An 18882-nucleotide genomic window follows, 5' to 3' on the forward strand; every position below is an offset into this window, starting at 1 on the left:
TTTTTTTTTGCTAAAGTCTACAGTGAAGTTTAGTGACCAAACTCAGAAGAAGTTTTTGAATATACAGTATTTTTTTAATAATAAGTTTAAATGAAATTTTCCTAACAGCGAAATTAATTCACCGTCGAAAAAAAAAATAAATAAATTGTAGATAATAAAACTCCACAGGAAAATGATATGGAAAACGATGTTGTAGAATGTCNGCTGTTGTTGATACAGATAATAATAATATCGTATGCACTAATACATATTTTGCTTTTAATAAATCTGCACTGAAATAATTACATACTGTGAAATTTATATTTCCATATAATACCTAGTGTACATATGTTTTGAGGATACATACAATACTTACATAGCACAGTTTACTGAAGTTTATGATCATTTCTCTACCATAAAATATAATTTGTTGAAGCGTACCTGCAATTAAATTCCAATATTTGGTAAGTATTTTTTTATACAGTTTTAAAATTTTAAGCGTTTATTTCTAGATGCATGCACAATTATCGATTGTCTCTTTAGGTATCAGTGGCATACAATTATAAGTAGAATAAACACACAATAAGATGCTGGAAAATTTCCAAAATTTTTTAGTTGTTTAAAATATTAATGCGGAATAACAGCTTTGTGCTGAGTACAATAAGTAGTTTGCTAATTTATTAATGCTTTCTTTTCTAAATTATACTCGAAAAAAAGTTTAAAATAACACAAGTTATGCCGTTGAAATAAAAATAATGGGCGTGGATTTTCGATGCCAAGACCATCTGAGAGTAACCTTCAGCGTTTTTTTTTTTATCAATCGAAAGGATAATTATAGCCAAATATATGTTCCTGCTTGAAAAATTATCAAAAATGACTCCTATTTGAATAATATCGCAAAGTTTTTTTTTTGCTAAAGTCTACAGTGAAGTTTAGTGACCAAACTCAGAAGAAGTTTTTGAATATACAGTATTTTTTTAATAATAAGTTTAAATGAAATTTTCCTAACAGCGAAATTAATTCACCGTCGATAAAAAAAATATCAATTCGATAGATAGAAATGTCCTGAATGGCAAATCAAAATGATTCAAAATAGTTCGGTGCCGATGTCTTGGAGAAAAAAAAAAAAGAAATTGTAGATAATAAAACTCCACAGGAAAATGATATGGAAAACGATGTTGTAGAATGTCTAGTGTTTTTGTTTTTTTGTAAAAATTTTCCAAAATTTATTTACGCGTTATTCGCAGCACGTTTCCCGAGCCCTAACCTCTTTGATAGAAGTAGTCGTCCATGAACATAACACAACATAATTTGTATTTTAACTCTATTATTAAAACCCTTAGTATAAAAATTAACAGCAGTGGCAACCCTCTTGAAAAATATCGGAATTGAAGAGTTTCTGAATAATTGGTTTGATAATAAGTTGTAAATTGTTTCGCAATCAACTAACACCTTTTCAAACACCTTTCGCTTAATTTCCATCTCAAATCAAAAAAAGGTTGCTAAGTCAAAGATTTCTTAAATAAATACCTTTCGTTTGATTTCATGGTTTAACCTCTTTTGACTAGAGATGCCGTTTTTAAATCGAAGATCGATCCAGCCCTTCCGATTCGATTTTGTAGTTGCGATTCGATCCGTGAATCGATCGAAAAAGTTCGAGAATCGACTTTCTATTTTTCCTTATTTAATGCATATTTATCTATGGTTTGCCCTAGAAAATCTATAAAATTTTAAAGGAAGTCTTCTTGAAAATAACTCTATATAAAATNTCCTTCCCGAGCCCTAACCCCTTTGACAGAAGTAGTCGTCCATGAACATAACTCAACATAATTTGTGTTTAAACTCTATTACTATAACCCTTAGTATAAAAATTAACAGCAGTGGCAACCCTTTTGAAAAATATTTGGATAAAATAGTTTTTGAGCAATTGGTTTGATAATAAGTTGTAAATTTGTTCTTCATTCTACTAACGCCTTTTCAAACACCATTCGTTTGGTACCAATCTCATACCAGCATAAAGTTGCTAAGTCAAAGTTTTTTTAATTAAATACCTTTCGTTTGATTTCATGGTTTAACCTCTTTTGACTAGAGATGCCGTTTTTAAATCGAAGATCGATTAATCCAGCCCTTCCGATTCGATTTTTTAGTTGCGATTCGATCCGTGAATCGATCGAAAAAGTTCGAGAATCGACTTTCTATTTTTCCTTATTTAATGCATATTTATCTATGGTTTGCCCTAGAAAATCTATAAAATTTTAAAGGAAGTCTTCTTGAAAATAACTCTATATAAAATTATGTGTAATACTACAACAAAAACTATACAATAATTCTAATTATATCAAGTTGAAATAGTTCAGCTCATCGGTTAGCGTTGCTAACTTTGCGCATCGATGCTACGGGATCGATTCCCAACTGCGTGCGAGTTTTTATAAAAATTTTGCACTCCCTAGTTACTCTTTAAATAAAAATTCGAGTGGTACATATTGTATTTTAAAGTGCAAGTTTAAGTGTGGTAGGACTTACTTATCTTTGGCGATTTTTTTCTGGACGCTCATGCACATGTTGTTCCACATAAAAAAAAAACAATTTATATGAAAACAGCTATCAACACCTTCGTAAAAAAAAAAAATTAAAAATTGCACTTTATTATACTCAATGCGCTACAAAACTGCATAATACAATTTTTTCTAAAAGGGGTTCTTAAGGAGAACAAATCGAGTTAGCAAAAAAATAATAATTAAAAAACCTCCGTTTTGCAAATACCGGTGTACGCAAGCTTTATTGTAAAACATAAAGTTTTTTCTCTGTTTGATCAAATAACAAAAAAAAAAAAATCGTTTGACACGCATGTTTTAATGTATCATATATAGTTATGGTGATAACCATATAACTTGTTTATAATTAAATTAAATTTGACTTTTCAAATAGGTGGCAACGCTTTCAAACTATATTCATTCAACAACATTCTTAAGCCTCTTCCATACGTCGGGCGCTCATATTTTGATATAGGTATATTTTAATTACCTAATTTCCTTAATTCAAGCTCAATTTAATATTTAAACAGTTGGCCAACCTCCTAAATTTCATTTAAAATAAGGTCTTTTCAAAGCCATTTCCATTGATGGCCATATTGTAATTGTGCAATTAACTAAAACAATTATTTGCAGTGAATTTAATATTTTAACAGATGGCAACCCTTAAAAAATATTTTGAATATTCCAAAAATAGATTCCTTAACACTCTTTTGTTTAAATACTTCATATAACTTGCGTATAGTTTGTTTAAATTCCACTTTTCAAACAGGTAGCAACTAGAGCTCTAGATACCCGGGTATCGAGCAATGCGAGTAGCTCGATACTCGCTCGAAACTCGTTCATTGCTCAACTGCTCAAATATTTGTTCAAAATTTTTGAGTTTTTGAACAGTTTCATAAACAAAAGAAAATTTGTAAATTGTATTTGTCAGCAGCTGCTTTCTATTTCATGTTAAATAAATTATATTATTAAATACCAATGTAACAATCTTTGCATTATATATCAATAATTTGAAAATTTTAAAAAGTTGCTACCAAGGCACATTAAACAGGTAGTATCAGTAGAGTAAAAACAACATTTGCGTGTATTTTGTTGTTGCTTCTGGTATCGAAAGTGTCAAAAACTGTTCTGAATTTTTTCTTCTAAATCAAAGCGTGCCATGTGAAATACAAAAAATTATAAAAAATAAAAAATTGAAATTGGAAAAAATAAAAATTGATGCAACTTTCTTTCCTAGTAAATTTGTTTGCTTCTCGAAGCATTGATCCATCCTTTNGAAGTTAGCCTCCCAAAATCGAGATATGGGCCTTTGAAGTTCGAAATAGGATCTTTGGTAAAAAATTATTTTTTATTATTATATGTAAATAACTAAAAAACTAAAAATACAGACCTAGATGCCCTTTTGCTCTTATTGAAATGGTTTATAAGTTTTTTTTTGCAAACATGTATTACAGGTGCTATAAGGGGGCAAAGGTCGGGTCTTCGAAAAATTAAAAGCCTTATATTTCAAACAATTTTGAACTGATTTTTAAAAAGTTGGTAGTTGTAAACGTTATAAGGACCCCTTCTTCTCTTCTGATATGCATATTTGTATAATTTGCTTGTAAAATTTTGAAGAAAACATTTAAAAGGAAAAAATGTCTTTTTATAAAAAAATTTTAAACAAACAAATTACTAACACTTGAAAGCAAAACATACCCAATTTAATAAAGAAAAATATTTTAAACAAAAAAAATACTAAGCGATTTTTAGAAAATTGGTATCGTTGTAAAGGCTATAAAACCTATACTTAAACCGAAAAATTTCGTTTTGTATACACAAAAAAAATATAATTAGAAATATTTTTTCCCTCTATATAAACTCCTGCCCCCTAGACGAAAAGCTGGCTACGCCCTTCTATACAAAACAATTAAAGTATTTCAACCGTAGATATATCATACAGTCAGTTTGTTCTTTTAGAGCGCATACATGGTTCCAAAATAATGATTCCAGTATCTTCATTTATGTATATTGTAACTATCAATATCCTATAAAGAGAAGTGTAATTTTTTGTTATCTAAAACTAATAAAGTTAGAAGGACGAAATTCAAGGATGTGGTAGTTAACATATTAGTCCTTAGCATATATATTTTTTTTCAAAAATAAATATTGCAAATCTCCAAGGATATTCAAGGATAAAGTTTTAAAAGGACATTTTCAATACTTATTCATCCTGGTGCACCCAAAAATTAATTTTTTTTAATTCTACAGAATTTTTCCTTTTAATTGATAACCATATTGTTATTCTACAATGCACAATTTTGTTAATAAATCATAATAAATCAGTATTTATTGTAGTATTTTTGTTTGTTTTTGGTTAAAATACAGATACAATTTTATTTATTTCGTTCATGTTCAGTTTTACATGGAATAATAAATGTAGAAGTGAAGAAATAATTTGTTTAGTTTGTTTGCTTAATATTGCCCCACTGGATTCTTTAATGCGGTTTTTTAGAATTTTTTACGTGAAGTATCTGAATTTATGCGATTTTTGAAAATGCTGGAACGCATGCCCGGTTTTTGAAGCACTTTTTTATGCGGATTTTTTATGCGTCTTTCTGAGGAACGCATATACCGCATACAAAGACCTAAGGTATATATAATTTAGACGCATAAATTAATAATTTTATTTTATTATTATAAGAAGTTCTTTTTGATACACTCAAATTTAATGATTTAATTTTCAAGAAATTGAGCGTTTCAATTCAATACCTTTCACAACGATAGTACTATCGATACTATCGATGTTTTCAACTATCGTTTCGAATGCTATAGAGTGGCGATCGATAGTATCCCAGCTCTAATGGGAGGTGCCACACCTAAATCTGTAATAACGCCCATTTCGCTCCTTGAGTTAGGTATTGATGGCAAATTTCTTTTTAGTTTCACTTTTATTTCAACATATTTTGATTAAAAGAAAAATACTGATAAAAATAAAATTTTTCATAAAAACAGGGTTGAAATCTTGAAATTCCTGCCCGTAGTTTGTTTGTAAGTCAAATATGAGTGGCATTGTGCTACATAAATATCACAGAAGAGTAATCATAGCCAATTTATGTACAGTAGTCGAAAAAATTATAGCCGCACCAAATTTTTACAAGTTTTAAATTATTATTTTTGTTGTTATTTAATTTCGGTTAGTTTTTTATAGTTCGTTCTTTACCAACATTCGTATAAATACAAGTTTTTTACATAGCGCTTTTGCAAGTGGACTGCTCAAATTTGGAAACATGAATTTCCACAGGTTTTGTTAAAGAACGAACTATATTTTTTTTAAATATAACAAAAGTTCAATAACAACAAATATAATACGTTAAAATTATAATTTGTCACATTGTACATAAAGGAAGTACCATGATAAAAACATAGCAAGGTATAACCGTTCTCTCAATTTGTCGGCCATGATTTTTTTTGAAGTTTGCCAACNGAGTTTGTGAGTAAATTTAAAAATTAAATTGTTTGGAAACGTCAAGAATCTTAAAAGTGACTCTCAGCGGTTCTACCTTACTATATTTTTATCATGGGAAGTACATAACAAAATTAAAAAAAATATGTGCCTTTTTTTGAAGTTCGTTTTACCTTTTTCAAGTTTAAGTGCCTTAAAAACCTACATTTCTACATTCCCGGATGATGTTATTCCCGGAGAGAATATCTGCCCCGGTAAATACAGGCTTCTAATACCAAGTATAATATGTGAAATTCTAAAATTCAAAGCCGCCATAAATGTCTGCCATTATTATTTTCGAATAATAGTAACATTGAATGTTAAAATTCTACCCTTGCTACCTGTGTGGTGCCGCATGGACCGCTGTTGCGCTTTGTTAGTCTCTCTTCCAAGTAGAGGAGGTATTAACGATCGACTGAACATGTGTTTTGGTAAATTAAATGTAGTCTGCTATTCATAGGCTCTTAGACTATTAGTAAGGATATTTGTTATAAGTATCAAATGTGTTTTTTCAATGTTGTTAATCGCTTAGAAATATCTTTTTAAATTTTTTATATACTTCTTAGGAGCGAATTCACAGTGCGTAGTGAAACAATTGTTAGCTAAACTACAAACAAGTTTAACTATGAATTTATATTCGCGGTCACATAGTTGACTAGTGAAATTTGTTTCCCATGAAATAATTGTGAAAAACGACTCATCAACCGTTTATAGCGGGCTTGGGGATACCTATTTCCAAACAATTTCTATAGATATTGACCAAACTGTATTTGCATCGACTGGTTAGAAAAATTCTATACATTCGTTTATTTCAAAGAAAAATTTGCAATTTAAAACTTTGTAATTCCAAGTTAAAGGCCGACTAACGCCTCTTTTAGAAATCGGCGTCGGTTTCCTAAAATTTTTAGGAGTTCTTGCATTTTTGTTAGACTTTTCGAATGAAGCTCAAATGTATTAAATTTGAAAATAACTAAAAATAAACAAACGTCCTAGAAACGCTTGCTTGTGTATCAATATATAATAACAATTGCAACAAAATTTCATAAGCCTTATGGTATTTTATTGTAATTATTTGATATGCAAGCAAGTGTGAATTGGCGTTATCTCTGATATTTTTTTTAAAGAGAAATGAAAATTTATTTTCACAATAACGAAAAAAAAAACTTAAATCGATTCATTGACAAGCATAGAACTGATTCAAATTCATTATTTGAATGCTGGCTTGGACCAAGCATTTTACAAAAAAAAAGTATGGTAAACAAATATAATTTTGTAATTATAACAACAACATAATCAAACTGATTATCACACAATATTTTGAAGCATAATAAACGATATACATATGTAACTAAATAACAAAACAGCAACTTATAAGGGCAAGACATAAAGTTGGGAAGCAAACATCTGCATAAAAATATAATATAATATAAATAAATAAACTAGTTTACTAATCTTTGAAATTGTGTTGGAAAATTTTCAATTTTCAATACTAAAGTGAAAAATGATTTTTCCACCACTCAAACAAAGTACACTCTCTAGAAAAATAATTATCTTACGATAGCTTATTTACAAATAAGATATGCCTAAATATTTTTTAATGGCAAACTACAAATAACTATAGTACATTTGCTAACCTAATTAGAAATAACTCGTTTCTAAAAAATAGCAGGTCTTATAGGTAGATGCCCTAACTAATTTACGGCAAAAATAAAGAAACTATAAATAAACAGTTCAGCTTTTAGAAAGCACACATAGGAGCTCAAATTAAGACTACAAATAGTTGATATGTTACATGAGTAATGTATGTCTGTATGTATGTATGTTTGTATATACATATGTACAAGTCCGTAATTTGCCGCTCACTTTCTAAAATCTAAAATATTTTATAGTACTTAATTTTGCAACTCAACTCATGTGAGTGCCTCAATGCGTGTGAGCATTTTTAAAGATTGTGCCTAAAAATTAAGAATATTTACAAAAATATTTTTATGCAGCCTAAAAGTAGAATTAACAAAAAATATAGAACTTTTAACAAAAGGAAAGAAAATTACTGGGAGATAGGAATTAAACTAATTTACACATTATTCAATTGGATATACATATGTACGATTGTGTGTGAGATAAGCTAGGCTAACTAGCAACTTAAAGATTCAATTGAATTTCGTGCTTAACACTAACAAAACACTGCTTAAAATATAGATTGCTGCTGATTTTGTTGTTGGTGTTGCAATTGTTCGTGTTGTTGCTGCTGGTTCATTTGAAACATTGACTGTGGCGATGCTCGATGTTGTTGCTGTTGCTGTTGCTGTTGCTGCATCTGATGCAAACGGTGCAAATGTGAATTGTTTTGATGCTGATGCGCATGCTCAAATTGTTGATAGCCATTATTCAAGTGGTTTTGATGAGCATGTTGCTGTTGCTGCAGTTGTTGTTGTTGCTGCATCTGCTGTTGTTGGGATGCATGTTGTGACTGCAAATTTGGTTGCTGTTGGGGCTGAGAGCTTGAGTTTATGGATGACAACGATGCAGAGGAGGAACTAGGCCCGATTCCAACTAACATTTGTGATTTTGAATTTCTCGTTAGTGGCTTGTGATTTTTAACGCCATCGGAGTAATGCTGCCATTGCCAGCACGATCGACAGAAATATCTAAAATACGTAATACAATGTTTATTATAAACGTATGTGTAATATGTAAGCTAGTCGCTGCAATAAGATTTTGGAGCTAGTAAATATTTCGTCGATATATTAATTCTTTTTAAGTAGAAGTTATTCAGATAAAAAAGAATCCCTTCTGGTAGGAGTTAAGGGTTTAAAATAGTCTACAAAAAAATCACAACCTAAAGCTCTCTGAAGACAATATACACAAAGCTGTGTGGTAGATATTAACCAAAATATTTTTTCATTTAACGCGTATGTCATTATGGCTGAAATATGTGTGTGCATGTACACTATACAGGGCGGGTCAATTTACTTTGACTATGCGCGTATAGCATAGGAGGATTCTAAGCAAATTTTGCGAAGAAATCATTGGTCTAAAATCAATTTGGAGTTTGGCAAATTGCAAAAATAGGTTTCGAAGACAATTTTAAAATTTTCCCTGTTGTGCCCCCTGGTGGAAGTTTCAAGGAAAGGAAAGTGCAGAAAACGATTCTTACAAAAAAAAAAAAAACACCTAAATCATGTTTTTATACAAAATTTAAGCGCTTCCTTACGACACTACAGCCAAATGCTAATAAACCTATTTTCGTAATTTGGCCAACTCTAAATCGATTTTTTAGCCATAGTTTCATCGGCAAATTTTCTTAGACTTCCACGTAGAATTCTTATGTGCTATGTGCGCTTAGTCGAAAAAATCTGCAATATAAATTGACCCGCCCTAATGCACATTGGTCAAAATAATTATTAGTACAGTGATTTGTTTTACAATATTCGCAATTTTTTGCATACTATTTTTTTTTCGTTAATTTTTCACGCAAATATATGTAAATACATAGTTCCTATTTTGATAACTTTCTACAAAACTTTAAATAATTCAAAAACTGTTCATAAAAATTTTGATTAAGAATTTTGAGAAACAAAATAAAGTAATACATAATATCATGATAAAAATATAGTAAGGTAGAACCGCTGAGAGTCACTTTTAAAATTCTTGACGTTTCCAAACAATTTATTTTTAAATTTACTCACAAACTCACACACACATTTTCATTTTCAATCTCAAGCAACAACAATTTCGAACAATTTCATTTTTTTATTTTCACTTTTATATGATTTTAAAATGTTGGCAAACTTCAAAAAAAAATCATGGCCGACAAATGGAGAGAACGGTTATACCTTGCTATGTTTTTATCATGCATAATATATAATAATAAAAGTAAATAAATTTATTGAATATTGTAAAATAAATCACCGTGCGAATAATTATTTTGACCGCGAGTTATACCGTTCAAATATTCTCCGCAAAGATCCGGCTAAATTCAAGCCTGGATTGTATTTAATCGCATTTTGATGTAGCACAAGAAGTGAAAACACACATTTTAAATTATTTTAAAGTTCATTGCATGCTGTTCCTTGACCCAAAAATTGAAATCAGACCATTCAAATGGCCTCTTCAAGAGTAATATTTTTGATTTTTTTCTTTTTTTACCTAAAAGCTGCATGCAACGAATTTTATAAAAAAAAATAATTTGAATGTGTTTTATGGCTACTCCGACAATGAAAATGAATTCCTTGACACAAGTTCATAGCATACTGTTTTCAGGTAAAAAACTTCTGTTTCTGAAGGTAATTTTAAAGGTTACTCTAAAATTTCGAGATATTAGATTTTGCCAAAAAAAAAATTATTTTCCATATTGAGCCCCATATAAAACATGGCAAAAAGTGCTCCGATTTTACTGTATTGGTTATCTGTGATATTTATTTTTAGGAATGAAGAAATCTGAAAAATCTCATAGAACTGCCACGGCTACTACACTAGAGGCGCAAATGATAAACATAATCCGATTCTAATGAAACTCGGTTTGTATCTTGTTTTAATCAGAAAAACTTAAATCTGTGAGATTGTTAAATCGGCGAACTGATACGACTACCAGTTCTAAAAATATCCATTTATAAAAATCAAATTTTATTAAAATCGGACAACATCTACCATACCTGCTCTTTAATGTAGTAGGAGAGGGTATTTTTTGTACTTCTTTTTTCCTAGGCAAAGTTACTACTTTTGGCAAATTTCAGTGAAATTCCGTTGATTTTTGGCAATTTTTTTGCTGTCAGTGTCCTCCATATAAAAGAAAATTGTCGACATACTTTGTATGGAAAAAACCTGAAACACCTTTAACCAAAAAAATTCTCAAAAATCAACGGAATTTTTTGCCGCTTGAAACTTGCACTTCTTCAGACTAGAATTGAATGTGCTACAAAACTGCATACCAGAATTTTTTCTAAAGATTCTGATTAAAAAGTTTGAAATTTGGGTGAAAAATTGCACAATTTTTATAATTTTTATACAAAGTTTAAAATCTGAATTTATATGGTGTTTGTTGTATAGCCAGCTAGGCTTTTATAAAAAAATTATAAACATTAAATAAATAAAAGACAAATAGCCAAAACTGGTCAAAATATCGCACTCCTATTATTTTGTGGACAACTGTATATTAGGGTGGTCCAAAATAGGTAAAGTCGGAATTTTAATGCTCTCACCCCCTAGGATTGTTCTGTGGTTCTTTTCAGAAGACTTCCGGTAACAATATTCAATTGTTTATTTAACCATTTTTTAAAGTACAGATTTTTTATTTATCCCCCAATTGCATTTTCTGGAATTTTCTTAGAGTTTTGGTGGACCTTCAAAATATAGTTGCTATGAAAAAATAGTTAAATAAATAATTGGGTATTGTTATTGCTGATATCCTGAAGATAAACAGGGGTTTCCGATCGAAAAATATTGATTTTCTAGAATTCTTTGAGAAAACTTTGAGCGCTTTGAGCGACCTCTAAATATTTTTTGATTTCAAAATATAAAATAGGGGTATATTGTTTTCGTTATAGAACCATCCTAGGGGGTGAGATCATGAAAATTCCGACTTTACTATTTCACATGCATTTTTGGAACAAAGCATAAAAAATTTAAATTTATTAAATTTTCTTAAGTAGTAGTTACATTAAAACTTTAAAAAGAGTTTTGTTTTGATTTTTGTGTGCCAGTGAATCGATAACAAAGCGATGTTTGCCACGCTATTTGCTAAATGCACTTAAGGCGCACAAACTTTGTCGTCTGCTAAGTGCAGAAAATATTGGTTGTATTTACTGTGCTAATGTTTGTTCTTTGTCACATTTTTTATTTTTAATTTTTGATTACTTAAAAATTCGAATTTTTATGATTTCTATGATTTTACGAAAGAGTTATTGACCTGATTCAATAGACAGATACAGACCATATGCATCGATGTATGCCCGCCGATGTATCGACAAGTAATATATCGATGTATTTTTGTCACTGACATCCCTAGATCCAACCAAACAACAGCTCAAAAAACAATTTTTATTAACAGTTTTCTCATTGAAATGTTGATATGAATTTGCTAATTCCAAATTGTACTTACCTAAAGCAGGAGAGTTCACGACAAAAGTACGGCCCGTGCTGCACACCACAGATGGAGCAGAGTGAATCTTCCAAATATGGATCTACCTGCACTTTTTTAGTGAATTTAGATGTGCGTATTTCAATGAAAGCTGCCGACACCGCCTTCATGTAGGAGCGATTGTTGTTGAAAGTAACACGTCCGGAACCAATTGGATATTTGTATTTATCGGTGTCGATACCTGAAAGAAGGAGCATATAAAATTACACTGTAGGGAAAATCTGAAGTTTGGGAATGACACAAAAAACGCTGAGATACGTAAACTTAATTTTGGGCCGTAAATTATGGATCTGTATACCGTTTTTCCAGATCAGGTCATTTCCCAAGATATTTTTATTTTTAGGAAAAAAAAATCAAGATACTAAAAAAGAAAATGGATGGATAAATAAGCATGCTGTGAACGGTGAAATGAAAATTTGCAATAATTTTTTGTATGAAATAGGAGCAGGAAATAATGTTACTCACACGTCATAGCTTACATGATTGTACTCGTACATGGCGTATGAGTAACATTTTCCATTAAGGTTTGAATTTTTTTTCATCCGCAATGCAAACGATTGCGTAACTAAAATATTTTGGGAAAATGACCTTATCTAGAAAACCGGTACAGATAACCGTAATATGCGACCCAAAATTAGGTTTAAGTGCCACGCCATTTTTTTTTGTGTCAATGAGTAAAAAGTGTACAGAATGTATGTTTAGTCGTTGAGGCAGTATCGAACGATACCGTAGAAACTATTCTAGTACCAGCATTCGTTAACCGAGTCAAAATTCCACATCTTAGGAACAGTCTGTGTATTAACGATCGAGCTATAGTTGAAATAACCTATCCAACGTCGGAATTGTTTATCAGAGTTCAGTATTACTAAGTAAGGGTCCTTTTTTCTACTATCTTCCCTAAAGTTCTTACTTGAGGAAATTTAGTCAGGCATGAGCATTGCATAGAGAACTACCGGCTAATTTCTTACTTTCTATAGATACCCGAGCACATTTATCCTTAAAAGGTGATATAACTTTGTTTGCATAAACGTTTATAAAAACAAGTAAAGAAGTATAAGTTCGGGCGAAATCGAATTTTATATACCCGGCGCAGGTACCAACTATTGTCGTTTCAACTTTCTTTAAACTACCTAAAAGTCTATGGCAGTCTTACTTATTGTTAAGTGATTATTGTAAGTATTAACTTGGAGTAAACTAACGACGTCAGTTATTGATATATAGGAGTTTTCGTATATCCGAGAATTACCCTTATGCAAGTTTAGACCGATTTGAATAATTTTCAACGATTTGCTTTTTCGTGCCAAGGTTATTAAATACACCAAGTTTGGTAAAAATTTATAAAGCGGTTACCGAGATACAAACGCCACTCCCAAAATCCAAAAATTTATAACAGTCTAATTTTTTGCTCAGTGGTCATTGCAATAATCGATTATGATTTATTGCAGTTTTCGTGTTTCTGTTATCGTTATATGGGAGGTGGGCGTGGCTATTGCCCGATTTCAATGATTTTCAGCAAATTTCTTTGCTTCATCTAAAGCAATGCTCCTACCGAGTTGGGTAAGGATTGGTGAAGCGGCTACTAAGATACAGTATTTCATCATAAGTGNACTAGTAGTTTGAATTCTTCCTTTTTTCATGTAAGCAACTAACTTTATTAACAAGGCGATGTCGTAAAACCAAGCTAATTATCCGACGCTGCATATGTTCCAACTACTTTAAAATTCACAAGCTGCACAAATAATTTGTTTCCAACTACTTTGTCAATTGATTAATTTCTGAGATAAGTCAGTTATTTTCGACAGGGTAATTTTCAACAATTTGGATCAAATATTCACTGAAATATAGTATAGTTTTACAGTCCGATTTTCAATAGCAACCAACCTATATACCAAATTTCGTTGAGATATCTAAATTTTTGCTCGNTCTACATACTAATTTTCAACAATTTGGATCAAATATTTACTGAAATATAGTATAGTTTTTGCATTTTTCGAAAATATCGTTATATGAGAAGGGGGCGTGGTTACAGTCCGATTTTCAATAGCAACCTACCTTGGATAAAGGGCAACCAACCTATATACCAAATTTCGTTGAGATATCTAAATTTTTGCTCGAGTTATCGTGTACACGGACAGACGGACGGACGGACAGACAGACATTACTTAATCGACTTATCTTTTCATTCTGATCATTTATGTATACATTTGTCTATATCTATCTCGACTCCTTTAGGCTGTTACAAACAACCGTTATGCGAACAAACCCTGTGCACAAGTGCGCTCGGGTATACAAATTTGGAATGAAGAGTGAGATCTGTATGTCCGTCCGCGCATACGAAAACTCGAGTCAAAATTGAAATATCTAAATGAAATGGATGGTAGACTCGAGGATTGCTATTTATGTATATTTCTACCCTAACAAAAGAAAAATCTAAATGGGTGATTGAAAACGCTTTTATTGTTTTTCAAAATATTCCCTAAGTTGATAAATACACTTTTGCATTCGTTTCAGCATTTAACATATTTTTGTGGCACAACAAATGATTATGGACGACCTTCACGGAATTCGTCGGTGAGCGCACAGCGATCACGAGAAAATTCATTTACTAGTTGTTTATGGAAAAAAAGCATGTTGCTTGCTAGCCGTACAGTGATTTTAGTTCATCAATTCTTTTTTGTCTTGTTAATCCAACTCGAGAATTTTTAAAAAATTATCGCACGAAAATATTCACGGTTTAATTCCATTTTTTGCCCAGATGTATTTTTAAAGCCATTGTTATACTAATAAATATGGCTCACATATCAAAATCGTTATGAGTGCGGTTATGGTAAAACATGTCAAACTTACCAATGGAAACGTCAGATGGCGCCTGATAACACTAGAAGTGTTTAAGACCAGAAATATATATAGCAACCCAGCAGGCTTCAAAATAACATTTGCTCGTGATCAAATTCAGAAAAAGCTATTTGACAATGTTTTTAAAAAGGACTGTACAAAAACAAAATTGGTATATTGCTTTGAAATTCCAAAATTATTTTCAGTACGAAATCAGAAAAATCTTTGGGAATCTTGTTTGATTCAGGTAAAGCATTAAATATGGGTTTAATGCAAATATAGGGTGTAATTTTAACCCAAAGTCTCCATAACTATTTTTTCGGATTTTTCTCAAGATTTTTGGTTTACGGAGTCAATTCTTATCAACTATCAATAAACGCTTCCGCTTTTAGCGAGAATAAGATTATCAGAATCCGTTGAAATTTGCCCAATTTATGGGTTGTTTTGTCCCAATATCCCGATTTTAAATTTTTTGAACACAAGATTTTGGGGTATATTTTTCTGCTAAGACCAAAATTCTTGGCTTAAAAAGGACATGCAATAATTTTTTTGTAGCTCCGTGTAATCTATGGCCGGAATTATGCACATAAATAAATTTAGCCCGTTTAAATATTCTAAACCCGACTGTGGGGAGCACGCTAAATTAGTCCTTAACATATAATTTTTTGAAAAAAATTGCAAATTTTCAAGGATATTCAAGGAAAATTTTTTTAAATTCATTTCTTGAGTTAATCATATCAAGGAGAAAAACTAATCACGCAGTTTTTCTATATTTTGCACATAGTTTCGCAAATATATTATTTTTTTTTTGTAGTAAAATTTAATGGCGCACAGTGATATAAGCCCTCGATATGTATTTTTGATTTTTGATCGTTTGGCGATCAGGTCCAATAATAAGTGATAATTGTGTTGTACATCATTTCATAAAGTTCTTAACAATGTTCGTATCCTTACCTGCATACAGAACACCATCGAAGAGGTCATCCATAATTTTCGCCAAACCCTCTGCAGTAAGTTTGCCATGCAATGCACCCACAAATACGGTCTTAGTTGGATCCAGTTTCTGTGAAGTTGATTTGACAAAGTTGGAATCAGCTATAATCCAAGGGATGACTTCAACCTTTAATATAATATTTAATGAAATTATTTATAAACATGCGCGTAAAAATAGTTAGATGCCGACTGATTAAAACCCTTACATCTTTCGCTTTGATACGGCGTGACGAAATCTTGAAATAGTAAATGCCACCACTCTGTGAATCATCGATTTGCAAGACACAAGCTGACAACAAAGCTTTCACCTGCTTGTCCGATTCGAATATGATGTAGACATAGCCTTTTGGTTGTGCCGCCTGCTGCTCTTTGCCGGGCCATTCGACTCTGAAAGTATGCAAAAATATATTCCTCAGTATTGCTACACAAAATGCAGTGAAATCCATCTCATGTATTTACTTGATCTGTCCGAACGGCTTGAATATTTGTATAAGCGATTGTTCGCTTATGTCCCAGGGTATGCCGCCAAGAAACACTTTCGGTGAATAGTTTAACATGCGATGTGAGCGCGGTGGCAACTGGCCACTCCAGGTGCAAGTGGCGTCATAGAGTGCAGCCGAACTGCGATAAAATTTTGCTACGCGGTCCAAATGAGCATCGGCTGCAGCGGCCGATTGCGGTTGCGCTTGTGGCTGTGTCAGCCCTTTGAACTGGTTCATGCTATTGCTGTAGCCTTGCAACAATTGATTCAGCAACGGCACCTGTTGCGATTGTGCCTGCAATAGTTTGAGGGCGTTGAATGCCTGCATATTTTGTAACTTCGACAATTCCAAATCCACAGCTGTGAGCGCATCGAAATTCTGCAACTGCTGCTCATCGAACAAATTTGTGGTGAAGCCAGACATATTGTTGGCATTCCCGAGACTGCTGAGTGAGGTAGTAGATGTCTGCTGCTGCTGCTGCTGTTGCTGCTGTTGTCCGAGCGAAAACTGCTGGTCGATTTGCAGTGGTGATAGAAGATGTTGCGGCTGCTGCGAAGACAGCTGGGAGAGTTGGTGCTGGGAAGCGGAAGAAGACAATTGCGATGGCAAATGCTGCTGTTGGTGCAATGGAATCTGCGTCTCATTATCAGCTACAGAGAGCAAATTCTATTTTCGGAAGAAGAATGTTTATTTAATAATTAGGTGCCCATGTGTATGTAAGGCAATTAGCGCCTTCACGCAACCCGGTGCACAGTGGTGCAAACGCGAAATTTACTATTCCAAGAAGCCCACATACACCCTACAACTTTTGCTGGATTTAACATTTTTTTTAATGGAAATATAATGAAAGTCTTAAGAAGTTTAAGGCATCCACGCAACTGAGCGATTCCGTCGGAGAGGATCCGCTTCGTTTGATGCTATGGAGCTTATATTTCGAGAACGCAAGGACGCACACATCTGTGCGATTCTATCGCAGTGAAAAATATCATTATATAAAAACAAAAAAAAAAATAGTTTTCAACAAAAAATTAAATTCCTAGTATTTTTAAAATAAACATGCTTTGGTTTTGGCAAGTTGATTTTTATTTTAAACTTTTACGTTCTCAAAACACAGCAGTCTGCGATTTCGGCACCACGAAAAGAAGAACTGTGATTGTTCCTATAAATCGCTCCAGCAAAATCGTATAACTGTGTGGTTCCTCATTTAAAACCATGGTCAGCATTGTTGTAATTTTTGTAGGGACATATTCGCACCGACAGAATCGCATGGGTGTATGGATACCTTAAAGGAGCTATTTTTAATTTCATTTTTTTTAAGGAAAAAATATTCAATTTTTTAAGAAAAATGATGAGAAAGTAACAGTTTTGAAGAAAATCGATTTNTTTTTGGCAAGTTAATTTTTGTTTTAACCTTTTACGTTCTCAAAACACAGCAGTATGCGATTTCGGCACCACGAAAAGAAGAACTGTGAATGTTCCAATAAATCGCTCCAGCAAAATCGTATAACTGTGTGGTTCCTCATTTAAAACTATGGTCAGCATTGTTGTAATTTTTGTAGGGACAGATTCGCACCGACAGAATCGCATGGGTGTATGGATACCTTAAAGTAGCTTTTTTTTTTTTTTATTTAATTTCATTTTTTTAAGGAAAAAATATTCAATTTTTTTAAGAAAAATGATGAGAAAGTAACAGTTTTGAAGAAAATCGATTTTTCAGCTCCTGTTAATGAATACTAAATATGTATTTATATAAAGAAAAATTTGTTGAAAACAATTATAGGTTTCCCTTGAACCGTGAAAAATTGCACAAGAAAAGTTTGAAAAGTTATAAACAAGTTTTCACGACAATTAACAATTTTTTGAATTTTTAGAAAAGTTTTGGTATGCAAGCCTATTAAATTTTAATGTAGTAAACTGCAAGTTTTAAGTGGTTAAAAAATTGTGTTGATTGTCAAAAAAAATAAAAATTTCTAACAATTCGAGCACATTTTACGTACTTATGTGGGAGAAAATGACTGGCACGCCGGCAAAAATATATTTGTATATTAAAAATCAACGTGAATTCTTATTATACTAAAATTGAATAGGCTATGCAAATGTATACCTAAATTTTTTCCTGATTTAAAACGCCATTTTTAAGTTTTGTTGAAAATTTTTTATAGCATTTCAAATTTTTTATGTATTTTTTTGTTTTGTTTTAGGCCAACCTTTTTAACTGTTTTTAATTACTTTTTATTGTGCAGCANTGTGAAAAATTGCACAAGAAAAGTTTGAAAAGTTATAAACAAGTTTTCACCACAATTCACAATTTTTTGAATTTTCACAAAAAGTTTAGGTATGCAGTTTTATAGCCTATTAAATTTTAATGTAGTAAAGTGCAAGTTTTTAGTGGTTATGAAATTGCGTAGATTTTCAAAAAAAAAAAAAAAAAAAAAA

At 31.7% G+C, this 18882-nt stretch overlaps 1 protein-coding gene across 1 annotated transcript in view; it reads right to left on the minus strand.

The window, feature by feature from the left end:
• Nucleotides 1–7924: 7924 nt before the first annotated feature.
• The window catches only part of LOC108365765 (cytoplasmic polyadenylation element-binding protein 1-like), a 23336-nt gene continuing 12378 nt past the window's right edge, over nt 7925–18882 (minus strand). The window contains exons 5-9 of the mRNA XM_017619905.1: nt 16424–17112; nt 16171–16351; nt 15926–16091; nt 12098–12317; nt 7925–8645 (exon numbers count right to left, since the gene is read on the minus strand). Coding sequence (XP_017475394.1) covers nt 8186–8645; nt 12098–12317; nt 15926–16091; nt 16171–16351; nt 16424–17112 — 1716 coding nt within the window. The 3' untranslated portion in view covers nt 7925–8185. The remainder of the gene's footprint in view (nt 8646–12097; nt 12318–15925; nt 16092–16170; nt 16352–16423; nt 17113–18882) is intronic.

Source organism: Rhagoletis zephyria, unplaced genomic scaffold, assembly GCF_001687245.7.
Source record: "Rhagoletis zephyria isolate East Lansing unplaced genomic scaffold, Rhagoletis_zephyria_1.1 Rzeph_scaffold_01992, whole genome shotgun sequence".
Taxonomy (NCBI): Eukaryota; Metazoa; Arthropoda; class Insecta; order Diptera; family Tephritidae; genus Rhagoletis; species Rhagoletis zephyria.